Source organism: Podarcis melisellensis, assembly GCF_964234715.1.
Source record: "Podarcis melisellensis genome assembly, chromosome: 6".
Taxonomy (NCBI): Eukaryota; Metazoa; Chordata; class Lepidosauria; order Squamata; family Lacertidae; genus Podarcis; species Podarcis melisellensis.
In genome coordinates this window covers 80,474,383-80,498,807 of record NC_138538.1, presented here as the reverse complement: position 1 = coordinate 80,498,807, position 24,425 = coordinate 80,474,383, and the positions used below count along the sequence as shown (strand labels likewise).

Here is a 24,425-nt window from a genome sequence, read left to right as displayed (position 1 = left end):
TCAGAGGGAGCTAGGAAACTCTTCTCTGTCAAAGGTCACATTTTCTTGGGAGTTTTCTGTTGGGACTGAGGGTTTTTTTCCCCCTGTCTCTCCTCACCTAGCACGGTGGGAGAAAAAGATCACAGTTGCCACAGTTCTCAACTGATCACCTGTAGAGAGCTTGTCACTGAGTGAGTGAGAGAGAGAGTGTGTGTGTGTGTGTGTAGGGAGGGAGGGAGGACAGAGCTGTGCACACTGGCCTTGCTCCCAACCCTCACGTGTTTAGCTGAAGGCCAGAATAAAGCCTGTGTGTACACAACTTTACATGCATTCGGTTCCTGGTTGAGCAGAGAGCACCACACCACCTAGGCTGTATTCTGACTTCCTGTGGATGTTAGAGACAGCAACAGCACTAACAATTGCACCATCCATGCATGCATAGTTTTCATGAGCAGTGGTCATGAGGCACATGCTTCAAATCTGTGCTAAATTTGGTGCTTAGGATCAGTAATGAACTGGATGGCGATAAACAAATTCAAGCTCAGTCCAGGCAAGGCAAACAGCTGGTCTTTTGTCTAACCAGGATAGTGATGTTCAGCCTGGATGGGATGGGATGGAATTGCACTCCCCATGAAAGATCCAGTCTGCAGTGCTGAGACACTGACTAATCCAGCTTTGTCACTGGAGGCCCATGGCACACACAGTGTTATGTAACCACCAAATACCAAGTATGCCTGATGCGCCAAACTGCAACCCCTCCCAGACACAGATAGCCTAGTTAAAAGAGAACATAAATAGTTTAACATAAAGTGAGAAGAGAAGATTCTGTTAGCTGCAGCAAGAAGAAGAGTTAGGACTAAAAGGTAAAGGTACCCCTGCCCATACGGGCCAGTCTTGACAGACTCTGGGGTTGTGCGCCCATCTCACTTAAGAGGCCAGGGGCCAGCGCTGTCCGGAGACACTTCCGGGTCATGTGGCCAGCGTGACAAAGCTGCATCTGGCGAGCCAGAGCCGCACACGGAAACGCCGTTTACCTTCCCGCTGGTAAGCGGTCCCTATTTATCTACTTGCACCCGGAGGTGCTTTCGAACTGCTAGGTTGGCAGGCGCTGGGACCGAGCAGCGGGAGCGCACCCCGCCGCAGGGATTCGAACCGCCGACCTTTCGATCGGCAAGTCCTAGGCGCTGAGGCTTTAACCCACAGTGCCACCTGCGTCCCCTAGGACTAGTGCTTATCTATTACAATCTATTACAATTTCCACAGAAGCAGGATGTAAGACTAACATATAAATGAAAAGATGCATGGATAGCCTGCTTAGTGCTGCCATTTAAATGTAGGCCAGTACTTGGATAACCACATGCATGGCTCACTACTTCTCTTGTGGCCTTAAAAGTCTCCTACCCCACCATGGCTAGAAGCAGCAAGACCCTCTATACAGGGTTTGTCATGAGTGACCTTCCAGCTCATATGGATAGCTGTTCAGAAGGCTACGTCAGCACAAACCAAACTACCAAGAAAAAGCATAGAACAGCATTTCCATGTAGCACTAAAAATATCCAGGTTAGGATTTCAAAGATTAAAAAGCTAAAATATCAAAGTATTAGAAACAGGGTAGGTAAGTAATTAAAATACAGAAACCTATCCCAAAGTCACACACCCCAATTCCAGTCCTAGTTACTATTCTAAAATTGTTTGCTATTACCTCAACTTCCTCCTCCCAGGTTTTTGCTATTTTCAGGTTTGACAAAACATTGGTCACTTACAGGTGATCTGTGCATTGAACACTCTGGTTTGTTTGCACTGATTTTGTCAGGAGGTTTAGCACTATTTAGTGCTAAATTGGAGCAAAAGGCAATTAACATTTACTCTGATTTAGCACTGAACAGCAGGTTGTCCCTGGGAAAGGAGCTGAGCAAGCGAAGACTGCTTGGACCCAGGGGTATAGCATGGGGAGGACAGGAAGATTGCCCCAGGTGCAGAATCTTGGGGGGCACAAACCAGCCCCCCCATGCACCTGGCGCCCAAGCACTCACCGGTCAGCAGGCAGACACTAAATGGGTGTGGGAATGGAGGGTAAAGAGCACCCTCCACGCCCCACTGGTGCTTGGGTGGGGATAGAGTATGGAGCATGCTCTTCACCCTCTGTGCCCCGCCTGGCATATGTGTGCCAGTACATCAGCGGTGGGGGCTGGGAGAGGATGCCCTCCATGCTCACCCAGTCCCCACTGCTGATGGGCAGAAACTCATGTGCTGGGGGGGTCAGGGCATAGAGGGTGCTGTTCAATTTCTGCACTCAGAACCGTGACAAGCAACATAATCCTCTACCAAGTCACTTCTACTAGTACATTCAGATGAGTTTACTGCCATGTAGGACTGCAACCTAAGTTTCACTTGAGCTGAATCCGTGAGTGTACTTTCTGAGCTTTATCACTGGCACAATCCTATACTTAAACCACAGCCCCAAAACTTGTGTGACTGAAAGAAGTAGCCATTATCTCCCGCAAGATGCATTTTTTTACTATCTTCTCATCCCCAAGCTGAACAGCACTTTCGTGGAAATGAGTGACTCAGGAAGGAAATGTAAGATTAACACTTCAGCACAGTGTTGCTCATGCATCTCTATGGGAGGGCAAGGCACCTAAACATTAATAACAACATTCTGCATTTAATTGCACAGGGCGTTATTAAATCGGAAGGATCTAAGTTTCTATTTTTAAAAGCTTACTCACCTGTATCCTCTGTAACTTCTGCTTTGCTGAAATGAGTTTCTTATGCAATAACACATTTAAATTGCTTGTTGACCCCTTTACAAGGCAAGTAAATGAGCAACTATAGCATGCTTAGGAAACTTCATTGGTTTTGGAAGTAAGTTCTAATGACAAGAGGCAAAGTCAGTAGAGATAACTCGATCTATGTTAAGATTTGTATTGACAAAATTATGTTGAACAAACCAGACATTCATCCGTTTTTCTAAGGCGTCCTTCATCTGAGGATCACACGGCAGTTTACAATACAAAAACACAAAAATATGTAACATAGTAAGAAATAAAAATAATACCACACACACATGCACACAATACTAAGAAAAATCACTTGTGGGAACAAGATCACTGAAGTTCTCATGAACTATCTGAAAGTTACATTCACAGAGATATCTGTTTATACTGCTATCCACAGAGGATAGGTTCCTAGGTTTCTGTGGGACTTTAGCAAAAGATCACATGTGGTCTATCAGCACCACCTGATTCATTTGTACATGTGAACTAGGTTGAGGGTCGTAATTCCCCTGCCCAAGCAATTGTGAGGAACAATTGAAGAAAAGAAGTAAGAGAACTGTTCGTAGAGAACAGGAAGAGAAGCAACTGCCACCATCCAACAGAAATCTGGGGAGCTGCGGGTCATCATGGAAACAACATGTGGCAAAGCATTGCTCTGAGCCTAAAAGGCAAGGATTGCAGGCACTAGAATTAATGCCAGTAGACAGGCCCCCACAAGAGGCTCCAGAAACTCTCCACAGGTTTATTGCTTTATCTCCAGCATTCCTTCTTATTGCAATTCTATAGAACTTTTCATTATTTGGGTAGTTTTTAACTTTAGCTCTTTCTAGATGACATGGTATATACACTCAGCACACATGCATGGGTTGGGATGACACGCCTTGGCTCTCCCCCAACATACATGTGTTCAGCCTTACACGTATACAAACATTACACAAGTAGGCTTGTAGGTGTGACCAAGAGCTCTCACATGTGGCCAAGTGAGAGCCACAGAACTGAAGGGCTAAATGCCCTCAGGCCTCGGCCTGGCCACATCCACCTTAGAAGGTCATTGGAACTGCTCTTCTGTCTTCATTTCTGGCCTTGGATACAATTTCTGCATTGCTTCTCTGTGCCAATTCCTGCTTTGCTCATGGCTCCAACACCAGACTTCTTCCCTGACTTTGGCTTCCTAGCTCAACTCCTACCACATTTTGGGCCACTGCATATGGATCAGCTCTGATAGGGCCCCTGCCTCTGCTAGCAAATCAGCCGGTGAAATCCTGACCGTGACCCCCAAGCACTAGCCACAATATCTTAAGAGCTACCATTTTAAGCCTTCCTATGTAACCTTTTATAGTCAAGGGGAAAACACTGGATTTCCTTTAAGGATGCTGCCGCCAAATAACACTGCAAGATACAAAGTGATTTCCTAGCTTGTAAAAATAATTTCCTTGAACACCATCAAGACACAAACATTCTATGGAAAGGAAAACTGCCCTCATCAGTAGTCTAAATAAAGAAAGCTCAAAGCATATCCTTGTTTCTCAAAGAGTGCATTCACAGTGGGAAGTCGTTTTGTGTTCCATTCAGAAATAACTGCTGGATTCCCCCCTCCCTTCTCTTCTGAATAAGTCCTACAGTTGTTAAATTAATTCACCCTTCTCTTCTGAATAAGTCCTACAGTTGTTAAATTAATTCTAGCACTGCTACACAGGGAAAATTTCTGGCTACCCTGTTACACAGTGCTAGAATTTTCTATAAATTATTTTGAGCATTGCTCATCATAAATTGCAGTCTTACTGCAGTCTGATCTTAAGATGTCTGCACCAGCATATCTGCTTGCATTCCTGGTGGCGTTCCTGCAACACCAGAGTAAGGTCAGGGCTTGTGTTGTGTCATCCAGTCATAAGAAGTATCTGTCCAAACAACAAAGCCTTACATTTGAATTCCTCAGTGGGAAGGATGTGCTCTACAGCATTATGGGCATGCTGTTGGCATTCACAGTGCTAGTAGTGGACAATGGAACAATGGAGAAAAGAACCTATTTTACAATAAATTACAATTGGGTTTACTGGATTTACATAACAAAACACCTGTCCCAATCAGATCCTTAGGTAAAGGGACCCCTAACCGTTAGGTCCAGTCGCAGACAACTCTGGGGTTGCAGCGCTCATCTCGCTTTACTGAGCGAGGGAACCAGCATACAGCTTCCGGGTCACGTGGCTAGCATGACTAAGCCGCTTCTGGTGAACCAGAGCAGTGCACGGAAATGCCATTTACCTTTGCGCCGGAGCAGTGCCTATTTATCTACTTGCACTGCATGCTTTCGAACTGCTAGGTTGGCAGGAGCTGGGACAGAGCAATAGGAGCTCACCCTGTCACGGGGATTTGAACCGCTGACCTTCTGATCGGCAAGTCCTAGGCTCTGTGGTTTAACCCACAGCGCCACCCGCGTCCCTTTAAAACCAGATCCTTACCATAGCATTAAAGTAATGTTGCAGTGAATCAGAGAGAAAACACAGCATTCCATCCTCTTCAAGGTGGAAGAATACAATACAGGCAGAGCAAGACATATATTGCTCTTTAGCAAAATACAGAGCATGCGAACTTGAAAGCAATTAGGAAAAAGATCCTCTTATGAAAACAATGTGTTGTAGAATATGAATCAAAGTTGATAGCTATGAGCCAAAGAATTGTGTGCCCAGACTTCACATGCAAGAGGAGTCCTGGGTGCCTTTCTCCCTAACCCCATGATCCAGCAAGCCATCCCTGATTCATAAGCATCACAAGACAGATGTTGCGGAAAGGATGTCATGAGAAGTTCTGCGGAAGAGCACTTTGAATCCTGACCAACACATTTCATTTGAAGAAATGCAGTGCACTAGCTTCAATTCAGCTCTCTGGTATCAATGACTTTGCCTAGGTTATCACAAACATGGGCTTCACCTCAACCCCACATACCTTTGCCATTATAACATACGACACCAGAAGTATGCCAGTTCTAGTTCTGAATAGTTTAAAAAAACATATAAAGCAAAATCATCAGAGGTGGTCACCTCAGGAAGAAATGAGGTGCTATGCCAGAAGCCACATTTGCTTTTTCATATGCCAACCTGTTCAAATGTAAGCTACAAGATTGGGGGAGGGAGACTATTTTTAACAACAAAAAGAGCATGTGGCTGAAAGGAGCTGGAATCTCCCCCCTACACTATAGTTGGGCAGTGCTGTGTTTGGATCAAAGCAGTCTTCTGGGCCTGAAATAAAATCAGCAATAGCACACTGCCTAGGCTGCTGCTTTCTGCAGAAATGATGTGTGCAAAAGAGAACAATCCAAACTTGTAACATTTGGGAATCAAGGTTTACAAAGCCTTCTGTGTGTTGTTTATAGCTGACCTCTTTTCTTTCTGTTTTCACTAGCATGAGGAATTCTACAGAAACAGATACCAGACCACACTAAATTCATCTTCATCAACATCCTATCAGACAGCCTGCTCTACATTTTTTGGTCCGAACTGGCAAGGTGATACCAAACTCCCCACACTCCCTTCCACCCTGCATCTCCCAGGTCTTTAAGAACTGGGTCAGCCCTCCCGACTTCTAAAAGGTTAGGAATGGGGGAGGGTCACAATAATAAAGTTTCCTTGACCTGCTTCTCCTATCTCTTCCATGATATGCATACCAAATATCTTGCCAGCAGTGGTGAAGAGTGCTGCAGAAAATTCTTTGCAGACAGGAGATAAGGGAACAAGACAGTAGCAATCTCTCTCCTTCACCCACCCACCCACCCACCGACAGATTACACAGTAGTAATCATAGTCACTGAGCACACAATTTCCAAGTTATACTGTGAAGACCCTAATAACTCTCCTTCTCTTCAAACCCCCATAGGAACATAAAATATCTAATCTTTTCTATTCCTGTGTTTGTAAGTCCCTTTATAATCGCTGCCCAAATATTTGAAGAGAGCATGTCTCTTGAAAACCACTGGTTCAAGACATCCTCTAAATATGATATAATTAGTTTTCAACAAAGAATCTGTTAAATTACACCACAATACTATAGTGTTCTAACATTATAAGAGGCTGACTTTTTGTCATTTATCATGCTTGCAATGTGATAAAACACTTTTAAAAAGAAGATGACATTTAAAACACACATTTATTACAAAGAAAATACGTCTGTGGCTAAAATCAATGTTCTTAAAGTGTGAGGTGGGTTTTCCCAAAGGGCCAAGAATCATTAAGTAGTAAGGTGAAGACATAAGTAGATAATGGGAACAGAAAGAGAAGAGGAAAAAATGTCAAGAAACTATACCCCACCCAAAACAGCTCAGAAAACACTTCTCTTCTTAAAGGTACATTTAGGCCACAATTGTCCCAAGAGACATATTTGAAACCACAGCAAACCACATGCAAAGAGGAGCTTTTCATGTTTGTGCAAAAAAAAAATAGATCTTCAGCTAGCTGAATGGTTTGTCCAGCTCCTATATCCAGAAGAACAAAGCCAGGACCCAAAGAACCATACAACTAGCTTTGTGTGCCCAATGGGGTTTTGAATTTGTAAACAATGCCAACTCACAAGACACTTTTGAAGCTGAGAGTTCAAAGGCAGTTTGTGATATGACATGGTGGCTTGCTGTTCAAAGTAATAAATTAAAAAAAAAAAACTAGGCAAGCCTATGCCCTTGGATGCACCTAAAATAGCACTTTGGACCAAGTCTTTGTATGCAAGGGAGTCTTTTGATAGCAGCAGGACTTACTTTTGCATTAAAAAAAAAAATCCTTACTCAGCCAGGAAGATAATTTGGGTTACCTTGGGCTACTCACTATCATTCAGTCTAATATGCATCTCACAGGATCATGGTGAGAATGAATAAATGATCAGAATCAGGCCACTAATTGTTGCAATTGTCACTTTAGTAACAAAGTTTGAGAATGCTTGACCCAGAAACTGAGTGTGTGATGGCTGGGCAGAGCGCAGGTAGTCTGCATGCAGCCCCCAACCTCATTTTATGTGGCTCCCAGAGCCTCCGAAAACTGTCTCATTCTTTCATGCCATCAGAGTTTGTTCCTTCATTTCCACCTATTTTTTTCTGGCTTTTATCCTTCTTTCCACCTTATTTCAGAATAACTGGAAGGGGTGGTATTCTACTTGTCAAAAATAAATTGATAATTCAAAACTTTTTCTGATTATACAGCTTGGGAAAAAGAAAGGGGGTTGCTGTCTGAAAACAAATTTGTAGGCTATTGCCTTGTGTGTACATATTCAGCATCTGTATGTATGTGTGTCAGTCATAAAGGTTGTGTAAATCTTAAACCAGTCCCGATATGCAGTGGTGGACTGGTGAGTGGTTCCTAGGTCTGGTAGATAAGTTGATTGCCTGTTCTAAACAGGGTTGGGGAGAAACACACACACACACACACACACACATGAGAATCATGTATTGGTTGGGGATATTCCTGGATTCATCTTTGTCACTAGTCCAAATAGCCTCAGTGGCTTGGAGCACCTTCTATCAGTATTGGCAACTATAAGAATTCTTGGATAGGAACAATTTGGCCATGGTGATCCATGCATCGGTAACCTCGAGGTTGAATTACAGTGGTACCTCGGGCTACAAACACTTCGGGTTACAAACGCTTTCGGTTACAAACTCCACTAACCCGGAAGTGGTACCTCAGCTTGCGAACTTTGCCCCAGGATGAGAACGGAAATCGCATGGCGGCAGCGGGAGACCCCATTAGCGAAAGTGGTACCTCAGGTTAAGAAATGTTTCAGGTTAAGAACAAACTTCCAGAACGAATTCAGTTCATAACCTGAGGTACCACTGTACTGCAATGTACTCTATGTGGGGTTGCCGTTAAGGCCGGTCTAGAAGCTGTAGCTGGTGCAGAATGCTGTGGCTAAGCTGCTGCTGATATACAAAGCCCTAAGCGGCCTAGAACCTGTTTGCATGGAAGTTCACCTCTTCACGCAACCCTGCTTGAACCCTTCTGCTACATGCCCAAAAATACTTGTTAAAATAAGTACTAGACCCAGAACTTTTAGTGTGGTACCCACACTTTGCAATGCACTCCTCCCTGGAACTTGTAATCAAATCAACAATTTGTTATTTTAGACATCTCCTTCAGGCTTTTTTATTCAACCAGGCTTTTACATGGTAGCATAATTTGATAATGTTCATGCTGGTTTTTCAAACATACTTTGATTGGTCTAATTTTGTATATTATTTCTGTTTCTTTCAGGGATACCACCACAATATTCTTGAGTGGTGGGCAGTTTATAAATTATTTAAATAAGGCTATCTCCTTTTAACAGCTGGTGTTATTGTCCAGAATCAGATGTACAAATTTAAAACATCAGCTTCTGTAACTGAAATGTGGTTTCAGTGAGCCTTTAGCACACAACTGTTATGACAACACTGTGGCACTATTTGTCTATTTAAGGCAAACGTGGTTGAGATGATCACATACAACTTCCTGTTTGCTCAAAGGAGAACAAAGATGTACACCTAAATTTAAAACACAAAGGGGATAATCAAATTTCCTTCATTATTTATACCATCCCCCCCATCATTTCTATTCCGAGAACCAAATTCATATACAGTAAATGATCCCTAATTTAGCTTTAAGTTGCCTACACTACAGATATAGGGTGGTGTTCAACTATGTTTTAATCAGACTCACTGAAATTAATGAACATGAGCAAGTTAAGGCCATTGTTTCAACAGGTCTACTCTGAGTAAAACTTAGTTGACTACCTCCTACAAGGATATCAAAAGTTTATCTAATGAACAGATTAACATACAACCACAATGTGCATCCAGGTATCAGCATGCAAACAACCTAAATTCTACTTGAAACATAATGTTAGCATTTAGGGAAAATAACATGCTAACACTATTGTTCTGAGACTTAATGGAAAATTCTAAGAGCATAAGATGATTTTTCAAAAGTAGTCCACCAATGTTACTAAATTACACTCTTTAAGCCTATTAAATGAAATTAGTAATCAACACAGTGGTACCTCGGGTTAAGTACTTAATTCGTTCCGGAGGTCCGTACTTAACCTGAAACTGTTCTTAACCTGAAGCACCACTTTAGCTAATGGGGGCCTCCTGCTGCCGCCGCGCTGCCGGAGCACAATTTCTGTTCTCATCCTGAAGCAAATTTCTTAACCTGAGGTACTATTCCTGGGTTAGCGGAGTCTGTAAGCTGAAGTGTATGTAACCTGAGGTACCACTGTACTATCCCAGCTGGCCCTCACACAACAACAAGGAAATCACTTGACACACATCTCCCTCACTTTCAGGTCTGGATGCCTAAGAATTCATTTTCAGATATATAATTGATTGCAGAGGCCTCTTAACTTAAGAAGTTAGAAGGTTAACTGATTAACACAGTCATTATTCCTGCTAATAAAACACCCTCCAAACAGGAGCACAATTCCCAGTATTTCAACAAAGGGCTGCAGATTGCAAAATGTGACCCATCGACTGCTCACTGCCTATCTCTGTTTGACGCAACTTAGCAGCACAAACCCAAATGTGACTTCCATGCCTGAATCCTGGATACTTTTTAAGTCACCATAAAGCCTTTCTCAGTCTTCCCGTCTGCTTACAAACTTCAGCATCACAATACAGTACTGGAAAGTCCTCGTGGCTTGTGAGGAGACCCTCCCTGGAGCCCAAAGAGAATTTTCCCTATAGATTATGAAGGAGCAGGACTCTGGTGCTTGCTGGCTTGAAAAAGGCGTGTGGGGGCCCTGCTGCTGCTGTGCTAATGCGCTCGGAGGTAAGAGGCAGGAAAACTGCTTTCCAGCAGGTCTTCCCTGTGTGGCTTTCCCAGCCTCTCTGGGCTTGTGGTGCTTTGAGGCAGAGGGACTGCCCTGAGTAGAATCCCTTCTATAGCCACCAAATGAAGAAGGTTCAAGGTAAAGGTCCAGAAGAAAAGTTTTAAAATGTTTTAAAAGGACTGTATGAGTTTTCTCTAATGCTGCACTACCTCACTCAACAGCTGATGGGCAGGAAGCCGTTCCTTGCAGCAGGGCTTGGCTAACATCCTGCCTTCTGAAGCACTGCATCAGTGCAATGCACCCTGTACCAGCACTGAGACCATATCTCTTTCCCACCATGGCAGTGCAGGGATGGTGACTGGCACTATGCCAAAGAGAAAAGGCTGCTATATAGGATGCCAGTCATTCTTTTATGGCATCTGTTCTCATACAGACTGAGCCAGAAGGCTGCCTAGAAAGTGGAACGGAGTCAAAGAGTCTTCCCCACTTACAATGTACAGTCCACTAAATAATAGTAAAGTTCAAATGAAGGTTCAGACATGCTTGAATCAAAAGCTTGAACTTAACAAGAAGCCAGCAGTTGTTCAGCAGTAATTGCCGAGCACTTGTCTCCTTTTACTTGGTCTTAGATACCACATACTTTTTTCAGCAAGATATATAGGGCAGAACCATCTGCTTGATGCCTTTGTATGTTCACCTGCATTAGCCACAAAGCCAAGGGCTGTCAACTTGCAAGCAGTTATCAGCAGCATCCTGCAGGTGTGGCCTGAAATGATTTGGCCAGGATGTATGTGAAGACTCAACACAAATTGAAATGTAACCAGTAGTATGCCTTGCAAAATTAGTTTGGTCCAGCAATATTTCCAGTTCTGGGGAAGGGTTGTAGCTCCGTGACAGAGCATATGCTTGATGTGCAAAAGATCCAATGTTCAATACCCACCATCTCCAGGCAGGGGTAGAAAAGCCTGAGACCATGGAGAGTAGATAATAATGTGTTAGATCAAGGTTTCCCAAATGTGGGTCTCCAACTGTTTTTGGACTACAATTCCCATCATTCCTGACAGCTAGGGATGATGGGAGTTGTAGTCAAAAACCAGCTGGAGTTCCAAGTTTGGCAAATCCTGAGCTAGATGGACAAATGGTCTGACTCTGTATAAGACAGCTTCCTATGTTCCTAATATTAGACTGAATTGCAATATGAGCTGGAAAACCTCACTTAGAAAGAAACCAATGTTTTGGTTAGCAACCAAACCATCAAGGAAGTTGCTCTCCACCCAAAAGTGGTGCCTACTGTGGGCTTAAACAGAAGGCACCAGGTTCCCTTCTGGTCCAGCAAAGACTAGTGTCGTAGACAGGCATCTTTCTTCCTCAATCACACAACAAAAAGTGGAAGAAGCTGTCAATGTGAAACTGACAAATCTTAATAATATTAGTGATAACACACTAGGATTTCTGCTTTTTTAAGGCCTCCACATGATTTTACAATATATATTTTTTAAAAATGTAATGTCTGCTCAAACTATATTTTTCAACCTGCTTCTACCAACCTCAGCAGCCATATACAACAGCCTACCAACTGAAAATGAAAAGTTCTCTGAAAGGAGAGTGGGGATGGCATGTCAAGCAAGTGGCCACCTACAACACACAGTTGGTGAGCTGCAATTGGCTTGAAGAGTCGCGTGTTTTCTTTTTTGAGGAATACTTCTAGTCTATTTTATCTCACTTCAAGATCCAAGGCAGCTTATAATATTAAAAAGCTAATACAAAAGTTCCTAGGAAGCTCAGAAAATATATTTTATTTTTCAGCATCAAGTCAGGCTTGGCTTAATCACCAAAGCCGCCCCCCCCCCCCCCGAAATAACAGCATAATCACAATATGCCTAAAAACCAAGGAGCAACAAAGCTAAACAGGCTTCCTGGGAACTGGAGTTCCAAACCCCAGATTCAGTTACTAAAAAGGCCCTATCATATGTGAACACCTGCCTCATACCAGACAGCCGGGCAGGGGGAGAAGGAAGTCACAAAGCAAGGTTTTGGATGAGGTAAGGCATCAGTAATCAGAGGTGGGAGGGAAATCTGAGCAACGATGGGGAGAAATTGCCATTGATGCCCAAATATTACATATAAGAAGTAACACGACACAACCTTTCCATCAACTGCAAACTAAAGGTAAAGGTAAAGGTACCCCTGCCCGTACGGGCCAGTCTTGACAGACTCTGGGGTTGTGCGCCCATCTCACTTAAGAGGCCAGGGGCCAGCGCTGTCCGGAGACACTTCCGGGTCACGTGGCTAGCGTGACATCGCTGCTCTGGCGAGCCAGAGCCGCACACGGAAACGCCGTTTACCTTCCCGCTGGTAAGCGGTCCCTATTTATCTACTTGCACCCGGAGGTGCTTTCGAACTGCTGGGTTGGCAGGCGCTGGGACCGAGCAGCGGGAGCACACCCCGCCGCAGGGATTCGAACCGCCGACCTTTCGATCGGCAAGTCCTAGGCGCTGAGGCTTTAACCCACAGCGCCACCTGCGTCCCTATCAACTGCAAACTAGAGAAGTGTTAATGTGAATAAACTGACTCCTATCAGAAGATGCGTATCAATTACAAGATAACAAGCCAGCATTACACTGTTTTTAAAAAAATACTTCAGCAAAAGGGTTTTTAAGAAATACAGAAAGATTTAGAAAATTTCCACCAGTGGACATTTTCCAACAAAAATCCGATAATTGTATAGGTCATATTAAGGTCTTTTTGCCTCCTAGCCCAGTCTTTCCTGCTGCTCAGTCTTTGCAGGGAGACCATAATTTTCTGCTTCTGATTTTTCTACAGCAACACTTATGACTGTGATGTCATAAACTCAACCCCAACTTCACAGCAAGATCAAGCACAGTGAGCAGATGGGATGCAAAGAAGAAAGCCCATTTAAAATACAAATCTCTTTCATAAAGAAGAAAAGGGTGCAGGCACAGAGGGTGAATGGGTCTCATTTCTAAGTATGACATATTCAAAAGATTATCCTAGCATGAAAATCTATTTAAGGCTAGACCTGCAACAGACCAAGTAACTGTATAATTCACTACATTTTATGTTAAATTTATTAATTTAAGTTGAAGGTAGAAAATGCTAGTCAGAGGAAGGACTGTTATCAGTATCAAGACAGAGTAGGGGGAAATGTTCAGAACGTGGGGGGAAAATAAAAGAGTTATGGTTTTAAACACACAACCTCAAACAGAAAGTCCCCCACCTTCACCAAATATACATAGCTGTGCCTTCCTATAGTATACAACATTAGGGACCCTGTTAGTGGAGGGATGTGGAACATCAGTCCTGGGGGCCAAATGCAACCCTCCAGGCCTGTCTGTCTGGCCCTTGAGACTCTTTCCAGGCCACATCTCCCATCAGTTCCCTTGTTCTTGAACTGTGATCATGCTTCTTCCTTGCCTTGGTGGAGCACAGATAAGAATTTGTGAGTGCATGTAGAAAGCAGCCTACTGAACAGAAGTAAAATTCACCTTAGGTGCTCTGCCCACCTTTCCCTCTGACCCTACCCACCATTGATATGTGGCACTGGGACTACATTTTTAAGAGTTTCCTGTGATCCTGGAATAAAGTTTAATAAATTTTTCTATCATATGGATAAAGCCCTAGGCAGGGCACTGTTTTACTTGTCATTTGAAAAAGACCAGGTAGTTTTAAAAATTTATTTGATTCAGAATTAAATCCAAAGATGGGAGGGAATGGTAGTAAAAAGGATGCAGCTGAAGCCCTGGGACACAAGATGAAGATCAAAATTATTTGGAAGTGAATTTTCCTCTATGGCCCCAGATTATCATTAAGCTCCTTCAAATCCTACAATTCTGTGATATTGACCTTGAACGGGTCCTATTTAGGAAATAAGCATGTGCTGAATTTGTGAATTCAAGATAGAAAAATGACCAAACTAATCTCTTGCAAAGCTGAAAATATTATTTACACATACTTTGCCTTAACAGTCAGATGAATTCATAGTATTCCCAGTATAATGCTGTGTCCTCATTATACTGTGCTACCAACAATTGACAGACTATGATAGGACTCTGCCCTGAGACCAAGCTAAATTAAATATAACACAGACAGAAGTGATAATAAGTAATACAGGGTGGAACCTTACACCTGTAAGAAAATAATTAAGACTTTTCAAAAAGTGTTTACTTGTTATTGCCAGCAAATCCTCTCATTTAAAAGTACATTGACTAGGATGTGGCCTGGAAGGCTGGTATGAAAATCTAACTCATACAGTGATTATCTCCAAAGTGCAGAGTGTAACTACCCAACTCTCACCATATGAAAGAGCAACCTAGACACAAAGGGCAAAATGAAAAGGGGAAGGCAGAGGAACACATACAAAAGAGACATCTAAAAGCATCCGTCTCTCTGACCCAAATAATAACTAAGGTGGCAGCTGCAGGAGCATGTGAGGGAAGTTAAACCTTAACAAAAAAATTAAAGAAGTGGTAACCAGATCAGAAGCTAAGGCAGGTATGAAATTCAAAGAAAACAGACAAGGATATCGCTCTTGAGAAGGCTTGGCTCAAGAATATTTTCCACCTTCCCCTCCCCACCCAGTTACAGCCCACTTTCCAGTCATAGTGCCCTGAAAGAAAGCTTGCAACAATAAATTATCAAGAAGTCTGAACTATTAGTCCCAAAACCAGAATGAGTTTGATCCAATGGTTTCCTTATTCCATCAGAGGAAGGTAAACTTTGGATCTGTCCCAATGAAAGTCACTAAAACGATAAACGACAGGACTGGATAAAAACCAAACGTAATAATTTTACCCTGCCAAAACAGGCCTTGGGTGTCCTTCCCAACAACCTTTATGGAGGTCACCCTGCAGTCTTCATGAAGAAGTGTATCACACAAAACAGCTACCGAAGAAACCCCACTCCTAGAGAATGTCATTGTAAGCTCAGATAAAAAATGTACCTGGCAACCACTTAAATGGTCTTAATGGTACATAATGCTTAAAAGCTACGTGACTACATCTGCAGAAGCCTCTGGCTTACACGCTTTTGCTTCCATTTTTGACGAAATACAATTTCACTATTTCTTCCAAAGCCAAAGGAACTGTGGTTAATTTACACTGTGGTTAACTCAAACAGGCCACGATCTATTGTGGCTTGTTCACTAACAAGAGTTTGAAGTAATCAGAGTTTCACAAGTTCAGGCTAACAAGGAACTCTGATTAGTTTAAAAGCAAAAGCAGAAGCTTTCAATCTGCTCTTCATGGCCATATCAGAGGAGCAAATGAACAAACCCACAGTTCATTCAGACTCATTCCATTAACACTAAACTATTGCTTAGCACTGCAGTCAAACCAGCCCAGTGTGGTAGGAGTTTATATAGAAGGCCTTTTATAAAGGCCCAAGCCATTGAGGAATCTAAAAGGTCAGCTCTGGCCCTTTGAATTTCGCTTGGAAATTAACTGGCAACCAGCAGAATAATATGGGGTTGCCAACTCAAACAATATATTCTGGATCCAGCGGAGTCCAGCAGTTTTACACACATATGCACATGGAGTTCACCACAAAAGCCACACACACAGATGACAGGCCAACCAGCCAGGAAAAGCATAGCAACTGTTGCATGATACAGTCCAAGCAAAGTGCCTGTTAATAATCCTACTGCAGCATTTTGGATCAACTGAAGTTTCCAGACTGTTTTCAAGAGCAGCCCCATTCATCCAAGAAGCATGAAGGACAAAAATAAAATACACATAGTGCCAAGTGTGATTATTCTAGAAAAGAAGAACTGAATTATCAAAAAAAATGACTACACAAAAACAAAGAAAAGCTGAGATATCCTAGATGCTTTCTAAGAGATCTAATATGAGAAGTACAAAGTACTGGACTGCACACAAAAAAAGTCTCATGATCAGAAAATTGTTTGTTTTAACCAAGAATGAGAATAGAATCAGGAGTCAAGTATAGAAGGAACTGAATAGAGGACCAAAGAGTGAACTTTAAGTAAGGAAACAGAAACACATTCAAAGAACGAAAGCAAAATGCAGTGTTGGGAAGAAATGCAACCCAACAGGAACCATGAAATGGTGTTGCACACAGCAGATCAGGGTGTGGGACAAGTCGATTGCATGAATAAGTTCAGCCTATGATAACCTGAACAATGATGCAGTCCAAAGACAAAACAACCCACAGGGCAACAATACCTGGGTGAAACAAACCAGCTGAGATTCAGTATAGAAGCAGCCCATAATATTGCAAACAACAAATGTTGGAAATGACAAATCTTGGCAATGTCTTATATGGCAGTATTTTCAACAGCTGATCATTGCTATTGCTCAATGACTAGAGACCTCAGTGCTGTTGATACCATTTCAAAAGCTCCGAATAAAGGCACAAAAACACTTCTGCTTTGGCATACTGATTTTCTTCCCACAACACTAGAAAAACTTTCAAAGTTTGTGCTCGCATAAACGAAGGCAAACCACATAGCATATTTCTGAAGAGGCTGTTTAAGCATGTCATACAGAGTGGACCAGAAGCAGCCGTCAACAGTAGAAGAGATGCTGTTTCCTTTTTGAAACATGCATCTTCATTTGACCTCATTTTATTTGTCACAGACATGCTAGAAACAAGATATTGTGTATATTTTTCTCATGTCTGTATTATCTAAAAAGTCTAGTATCTGCTGCCTCAAGTAATTTAGTCCTAACAGGTTTGTTCACAACCCAAGTTGCAGAGGTGTCATTAATAAGGAAGGAATAGGCTATCCCAGTGCCCCAAGCCTAATGAAAGAACCAAACAAATAAAAAGAACTGATTTACACAGTTAGGAAAGAAAAATCACATGACACAGCACTCTCAGGATGGTACCATTTCAAGATGCAGGGAAGACAGCAAATGTGACGACTTTCCTTCAAGAAAAATTCATTCCAAGTAGAAAATCAGCACTAGCCAGCAGCCTCTCCCATACACGCTAACTCTCCACAAGCAAATTATATGATTCTGCATGCCAGAAACGAAGACATGGCTCCCTACCTTTATCCTTAAATGGTACAGTCCTGAAATAGCATGGCTACTTACAGGGGCATAGCCAAAGAAAAAATCACCTGCTTAAAACATTCTAATTATACATACTGCTAAACACAACTTATTAAATTCATTAGAATGTGCAAATTGAAAAAGGTCAGAAAAGCTAAAGCATGAACTTAAAGTAAGCTGCATGTCTCCAATTAAATATTATATTTGTCGCAACTAACAATAATAGGGGTAAATAAAACACATGTAACATAGTAAGCTGTAATTAATTTTCCTATTATTGAAAATCTAGTGTCATAAAAAAACCAATTTAAGCAATAATTAAGCATATGTCTTTCGATATATTTCCTACGTTTAAAAAGATATGTGAAATAAACAACCTGAACATATATTTTGCACCTTTAATTTATATAGATGAATACAAATGGCTAAAGTATATTACCTTCATTTTCAGAAGCCTGGCATTTTACCTGTAGCACCAAATCAAAAGTACTCTCTGGATTTTCCCTGGAAGTAAAAACAAAACATTTAATTAGTTATGCATGCAACACAAGAATGCAAACTATCTGATTACAAGGGTATTATCGCTGCTTTTGGTTAACATTCAACTGCATGTTGACTTTAAATTGTTCTCCTTCTCATATCACAAAGATATTCCTCTCTATCAATCCATGATGAGATACACACATAATTGCATCAAGATTCATGTCCAACAAACAATTTTCAATCTTGCAGGACAGGTGGTGTTCAAGTAATACACAATCTTTCCACGTGGATCTGACCACTGGGTGATGGGAGGAAGGCTCATGTTGGGGGAAAATAGTCATGTGAATCCACATGGAGGCTGACAAATGCAATGACTCAGATACCCTGTCACAAATCAGAAGTAACATTTGCTTTTATGTTCTGAGAAAAATTATTACTTTTCTCCCCCAATAGTGAGCAAAAAAAGCAACTACAAATATGAGATTACTTATTTCAGAGGGGCAACGTATTCAAAAATGTGTTATCTATCTAACTTGTTCGCATGTTTCCTTACAGTCCTGTACATCAGCCAGCTCATATTAAAACACTGAAATAAAAATCAAACTTTTAAAGTCAAAGAATGTCTTGTTTCTGAAAAAAGAACTGAGAGCTCAGTGGCTGAAAACCACTCCCTATTTAAAGCCATCAGATTGTGGACCATTCTCCCACACAAGGGCCATCAGGTTTTTTGGATGAGTGGGTGGTTTCCCTCCCGCTACATTGTTGTACTGCTATTTTGCTGCTCTTGTAACTTTGTTTAGTTTTGTGGTTTTAAACTTTCATTAACTGCATATTGTTTTGAAATGGTGATATTTTATGTAGCCCACCCTGGGGCCATGTGTGGAAGGGTGGGCTATAAATAAATGAAACCGTATAAATAAATAAAGCATTCAGGATTAAACTGCTTCAGAGTGGGTTTCATGTTGTGAATATGGCTCTGAAAAAATAGCATGGAGCGATTGCTTCCCATGCAGACTCCGTCCCAAGTTCTTATGACAGTACAGTACCAGTATTTCCTTCTAATGTCATATAAATGTTTTGGGAGTCGGTGTAATGTACCAAGCAGACAGATCTGGACTAGAGAAAGCTGGGTTTAAATCCTCACTCAGCCATGAACCCAGTCTCACTGCATGACCTTGGGCCAGTCTGGTGTTCACTTAACAATCCTAGTTACACAAACCAGTTTATTGGTCCGGGAATTAACTATGTGCTATTTGCAAACTTGGGATAATGCCAGGATTCTAAATGATTACTTCAGAGATTATTGGCTAAAAAGTGCTTATCAAATGCAGTTTACTTCATATGCACGTAACCTCTTCAAGAAGAATGCTGGGCTCAGCACGACTAATAACAACAGAGAAACCAGTATACAAGCAAGCAGTAATTATTTCAGGAACAGGAACAGCATGTAGATGAAGAGAGAAAAAGAAGTTTCCTCTGAAGTTACAAGAGGAATAAAAGTCACTAGAGGGCTGTGCATTGGAGGGGGGATTAGCAGAAAACCAGCACCCAAAATAACCAATGTAAGAGAACAAAAGAGAGTTACACTGCAGCTTCACTAATGAAGAAATATTTGTTTAAACCAAGAAACCAGAATCCAGAACCTAAGGGTTAGACTGAAGGAAGGAGAGTCGCTCTTCAGGTAGGAAGAATTTTGACCATTTCACCACTGCCTTTTTTGAACCACTTTTTTAAAATAATAATGATAATAATGATAATAATGATAATAATAATAATAATAATAATAATACAAACAAGAAACAAAGTTAGGCCCCATAGAGAAATGTAAGATTTGTTTGCCATCTTGGATCAGACAGAGGAACTCTTTAATTCATCATAACAAGAACTGAGCCACGTAATCTTGTGCTGATCTGCTTCCTTATTGGATTCCAATATATAGAGCAGAGGTATCCCTTTAAACTTTATAGTTTTAATAGGGTTTGTCTTTGAAACGCTTTGGGGTTTTTTTTCCTTTTCTCTGTTTTGTTTTTTGTAATTAATTTTGGGGGGTAATCAGGTATCAGCTGAAAATTTGAACTGAAATTGAAATATTAACACACATACCAATTATGATATAATTTTGCTAGGTTCTAAGTGATAATGGTAAAAATGTCAGAATGACACCTGAGGAGCTATGAGCAAACTAAAAGCTCATATTGAAGAAGGTACTAATTTTGTTTTAATGTTTATGTTCTTTCTGTATTTGTAATTTAAATTGTCAGAAATAAAAAGATATTTTTTTAAAAAGTAATAATGGATTCTCAAATAGCATATGTTACCATGCCCTTGTAGCCCCTGATGAACAAAACAGGTAAATACAGAGTCAGCAGTCACCTTCTCTTGATCATGTGACTGAATAGTAAGTACGTAAGTCAAAGCAGATGTAGTAGAAGCAACTGAAGATGTACATGCTGCACTCAAGAAGGTCAAATGGAGAGTGGGAAAAGACACCCAAAAGGATGCATAGAGATCATTTTAATTTGTGTGATGTAAAATGCAAGCTAAATTGAACAATATGGTTGTGACTGTGAGCCATTTCTATCACACACTTCCTTTTCTTCTTTTTACTACAATATTGTACTGTACATCCTGAACCAAAATTCACAGAAAATAAAAGCGCCCACCTTCTTAGTCCTTAATCCCCTGAAAATTCCAACACACACATACCCAACTTCAATTTGGGGTGGGGAATTAATACTATCATGCCTATCCACATACAAAATATGATTTGCCATACAATCCTCTGCATGTTTACTCAGAAATAAGTCCCGATGAGTTCAATGGAGCTTGCTCCCAGGTAAGTGTGCATAGGAATGTAGCCTTATTTGAGTGTCCAATTTGGATCCCTCCTAAAACAGCTGCAATAAAATTTGGGCAGTTCAGTCTGCTTCTAACAGCAGAGGTACCCACAATGACTAAATAAGAAACTTTTTATCATAACAGGCCCTCTAACTGTAACCACAACTTCTTGTCTCAGGAACTAGATAAGCATCTCATCAATTCAGTCTCTGAAATGATAGTAGTAAATTTTTGTGCTTCCTGCTGTGCATATCTACAAATTTGCTTCCACAAGAAGGCCTTTCAAGTTTATTTGTCCTTCACACCATATTTTAAAGTGTCAACCCAGAGCAATAAATGTCAGACAGGCTTTCAGGTCTATTCCAAACGGTTCATCATAAATAGATTACTGTCACTTTGTTAGAGTGGAGGTTAAACTTCTTATCACTTTAAAACTACTCGGAACCTAAAGTTCAGCAAGTCTCACAGGGTCAAGGCTTTAACTGCAAATAAGAGGGGAAAGCCCAATCATTCACTTTGCAAATATATCTGCTTTAGAATTGGCTAATGCAGTCAAAATGTATATTGGCTTACAATTCAATGTCAAAACAGTAAACAAAGACCAATTTAGGAATTCTTTGGCATCTTCTTTTCACATCTTGACTAGTCACCGGAATTTATTTACAAAACTAATACCCCACAACCCTAAAATGCCCTCTATTGCAACTGGGGAGGGGTCCCCATACCACTGCAGGGCCCCCCAATGCCAAACCACTATTTCATAGACTCTAGTATGAGTGTTTTGACAGGCTGCAGGGTTCCCATGATATGCCATGCATATTCAGCCAACCACATGCAGGCTTCAGGGAAAGGCATGATGATCTTCGCAGAAATTAAAGCAGCACCCAGTTCCTGTCAAATATGTGGCTGACAGTCAGGGAGGGAGATAGAAGAGAGGAGGAGGACTCCTCCAGTAAGGTATAGGAGTCTGAGTGCCAGATGTTCATAAGGAGGCTGAAAATGTGCACTGGAGATGCTGAGGGAGGGGTTCCCCATGCCGGCTGGCAGTAGAGTTGCCAACTTCAAAACATCCTCCACCCTAGCCTGCTCTTCTACCTTTAGCAGCTGCTTAGTTCCTGAAAGTCAGGGGGAGAAGCTTTTCACAGCACTGTCACCTGGTGAACTGTGCAGAGGTCAAGCTGCTGTCTAAAAGGACCCAGGAGGAGGAGGAGACATTTTTAATTAAGTTAAAGCTGTCAGATGTGTAAAAGACAGTGGAAATCTTCAGTTACCTATGATGTTTGTGAAGTGTTTATACATACATAAAAGGAAGAATAATATTGGGGGGTTATTGGTTTGTTTTGTTCTTGTTTTTTATTAGGTACTTTGTATTTTTACCTTGCTTTTTCATGCTGCAAATCTACAGCTGAGATCTACAGCTGAAGGGTGGGACACTCCCAAGCCTGCTGAAATGGCCAGAGTGCTGGGGGGAGGTTGGGATCAGGGTTCGAATCTCCCCCACCCAGCAGCTCATTTGGGTGACCTTGGGCCAGTCACCATCTTGTAAAGGTAAAGGGACCCCTGACCATTAGGTCCAGTCGTGACCGATTCTGGGGTGGCAGTGCTCATCTCGCTTTATTGGCCGAGGGAGCCGGCGTACAGCTTTCAGGTCATGTGGCCAGCATGACTAAGCCGCTTCTGGCGAACCGGAGCAACGCACGGAAACGCCCTTTACCTTCCCGCCGGAGCGGTACCTATTTATCTACTTGCACTTTTGACGTGCTTTCGAACTGCTAGGTTGGCACAACGGGAGCTCACCCCGTTGCGGGGATTCGAACCGCAGACCTTCTGATTGGCAAGCCCTAGGTTCTGTGGTTTAACCCACAGCGCCACCTGCGTCCCTCAGCATCTCTTACTTAGCCTCTGACCTGCCTCGCAGGGTCGTTGTGAGGATGAGCTGTAGGTGGGGGGGGGGACAGAACCAGGTGCACCACCTTGAGCTCCTTGATGGCAGGTATATCGTTGCAAATAAATAAGACGGGATGGGGGGGAGATGGAGGGCGTGCAGGTGGCCTTTGCGCCATCCAGGTAAGGGGGGGCTGCTGACCCTGACCTGCGCAGACGGAGGCGGGGGGGGGGCGAAGGTCTTTCCTCCGCGGCTTCTCTCTCTCTCTCCTGCTGGCAGTGGGGCTGAGGTGTGGGGCGAGCGAGGGGGGAAGGCTTCGCGGCCTAGCCTCCCCCGGCGTCCCCTCAGCAGTGGCTCCAGTAGCAGCGACCCCTTCCTCCTCCTCCCTCCCGGCCTCGGCGCCTCGCCCTCCCCGCCGCCGCCGCCGCGTCCACTCACTTGATCCGGCAGTCCATGGTCGCATCTCGGGGGCGCCTCGGAGGAGGAGGAGGGCGGCAGCACCACCACCACCACCCCCGGCGCGGAGGAGACGCGAGGCGGGCGCCGGCCCGGCCTGGGCGGAGGAGGAGGCGGGAAAAGGGGCGCGAGGGTCTCCTCGGCCCTCCTCCCTGCTCGGCGCTCTCTCGCTGGCTCTAGGCCCCGGGGCGGAGGCCGGCCCAGGTTCCCGGGGGCGTCCGGGCCGAAGGTGGCCGCCGGCGGCCTCTCGCTCGCTTCGTCGGCAGCCAGAGCAGCAGCGGCGGCGGCGCCTCCCTCTCTCTCCCCTCAGAGGCGTCTCTCTCCCAGTTCCTGTCGCGGCTTCGCCGGCACCTGGCGGGAAGCAGGAAGCCCGGACGAGAGACGCGTCCCGGGGCTGAGGCTGCCCTGGCCTGGCGTGAGGCGAGGAGAAGCCACAGTAGTAATAGTAGTAGTAGTAGTAGTAGTGCAGCGACTGAGGGAGGTTGCCAACTGACGCGGGGCAGGCGCGCTCCGGCGGGCCTTTTGGGGCCACCGGCTGCCCGGCCCGCGGGAACCAGAAAGTTGCACTTTTATAGCGCAGGAGGAGGAGGACTCGCCGCCGACTGTGCTGAACAGCCCCTTTTTTTTGGAGGGAAGTTGGCAACCGTCCACGTCAAGGGACACAGTCCACGGCGCGCGAGATCTGGGTTCGAATCGCTGCTTGCGCCCGGCCTTGTTTCCCTGGGCCTGATAATTTCCCTCTCGAAGGGTGGAAGAGGCACCCTCCACCTGTCCCCGTGGGAGCCACCCAGTCTGAAGCTGGAGGGGAGGACTGGGTGTGAGTTTTTAAAATATATACACACACACAATAAATAGGAAGTGTGTGCTAAGAACATATTGTTCGTGGCTGCAGATTCTCCCCAGTATTTCTTGTTGGTTAACTCAGTCCCAGGGTAGTGAGCGCCATGTTGGTGAAAGATTCCTGCGTGGCAGGGAGTTGGACTATGATCCTGGTGGCCCCTTCCAACACTTCTTTGATTTGAAAAATGATTCTCCCAAAAAATAAAAATTGTTTGCCATTCAGATATCCAGCAAGTTAGAAAGCCTCTTCCCTCTGTCCACCTCTCCCTTTCTTCTTAGACAAGTTGCCATATTTCTAACCCCTGGCAGGGCTCCTGTGCTTTTCACAGCTACTTTGATGAAATACATTTAACAGGC

The 24,425-nt window shown here is 43.2% G+C and overlaps 1 protein-coding gene across 2 annotated transcripts in view; it reads right to left on the bottom strand.

Moving 5' to 3' along the window:
- DENND1B (DENN domain containing 1B) overlaps positions 1–23,662 on the bottom strand; it is a 168,878-nt gene extending 145,216 nt beyond the window's left edge. For both annotated transcript variants that reach the window (XM_081914845.1, XM_081914846.1), the window contains exons 1-2: positions 23,211–23,662; positions 18,006–18,070 (exon numbers count right to left, since the gene is read on the bottom strand). In XM_081914845.1, the coding sequence (XP_081770971.1) occupies positions 18,006–18,070; positions 23,211–23,227 (82 nt within the window). In that variant the 5' untranslated portion in view covers positions 23,228–23,662. The remainder of the gene's footprint in view (positions 1–18,005; positions 18,071–23,210) is intronic.
- Between the last annotated feature and the right edge of the window lie 763 nt (positions 23,663–24,425).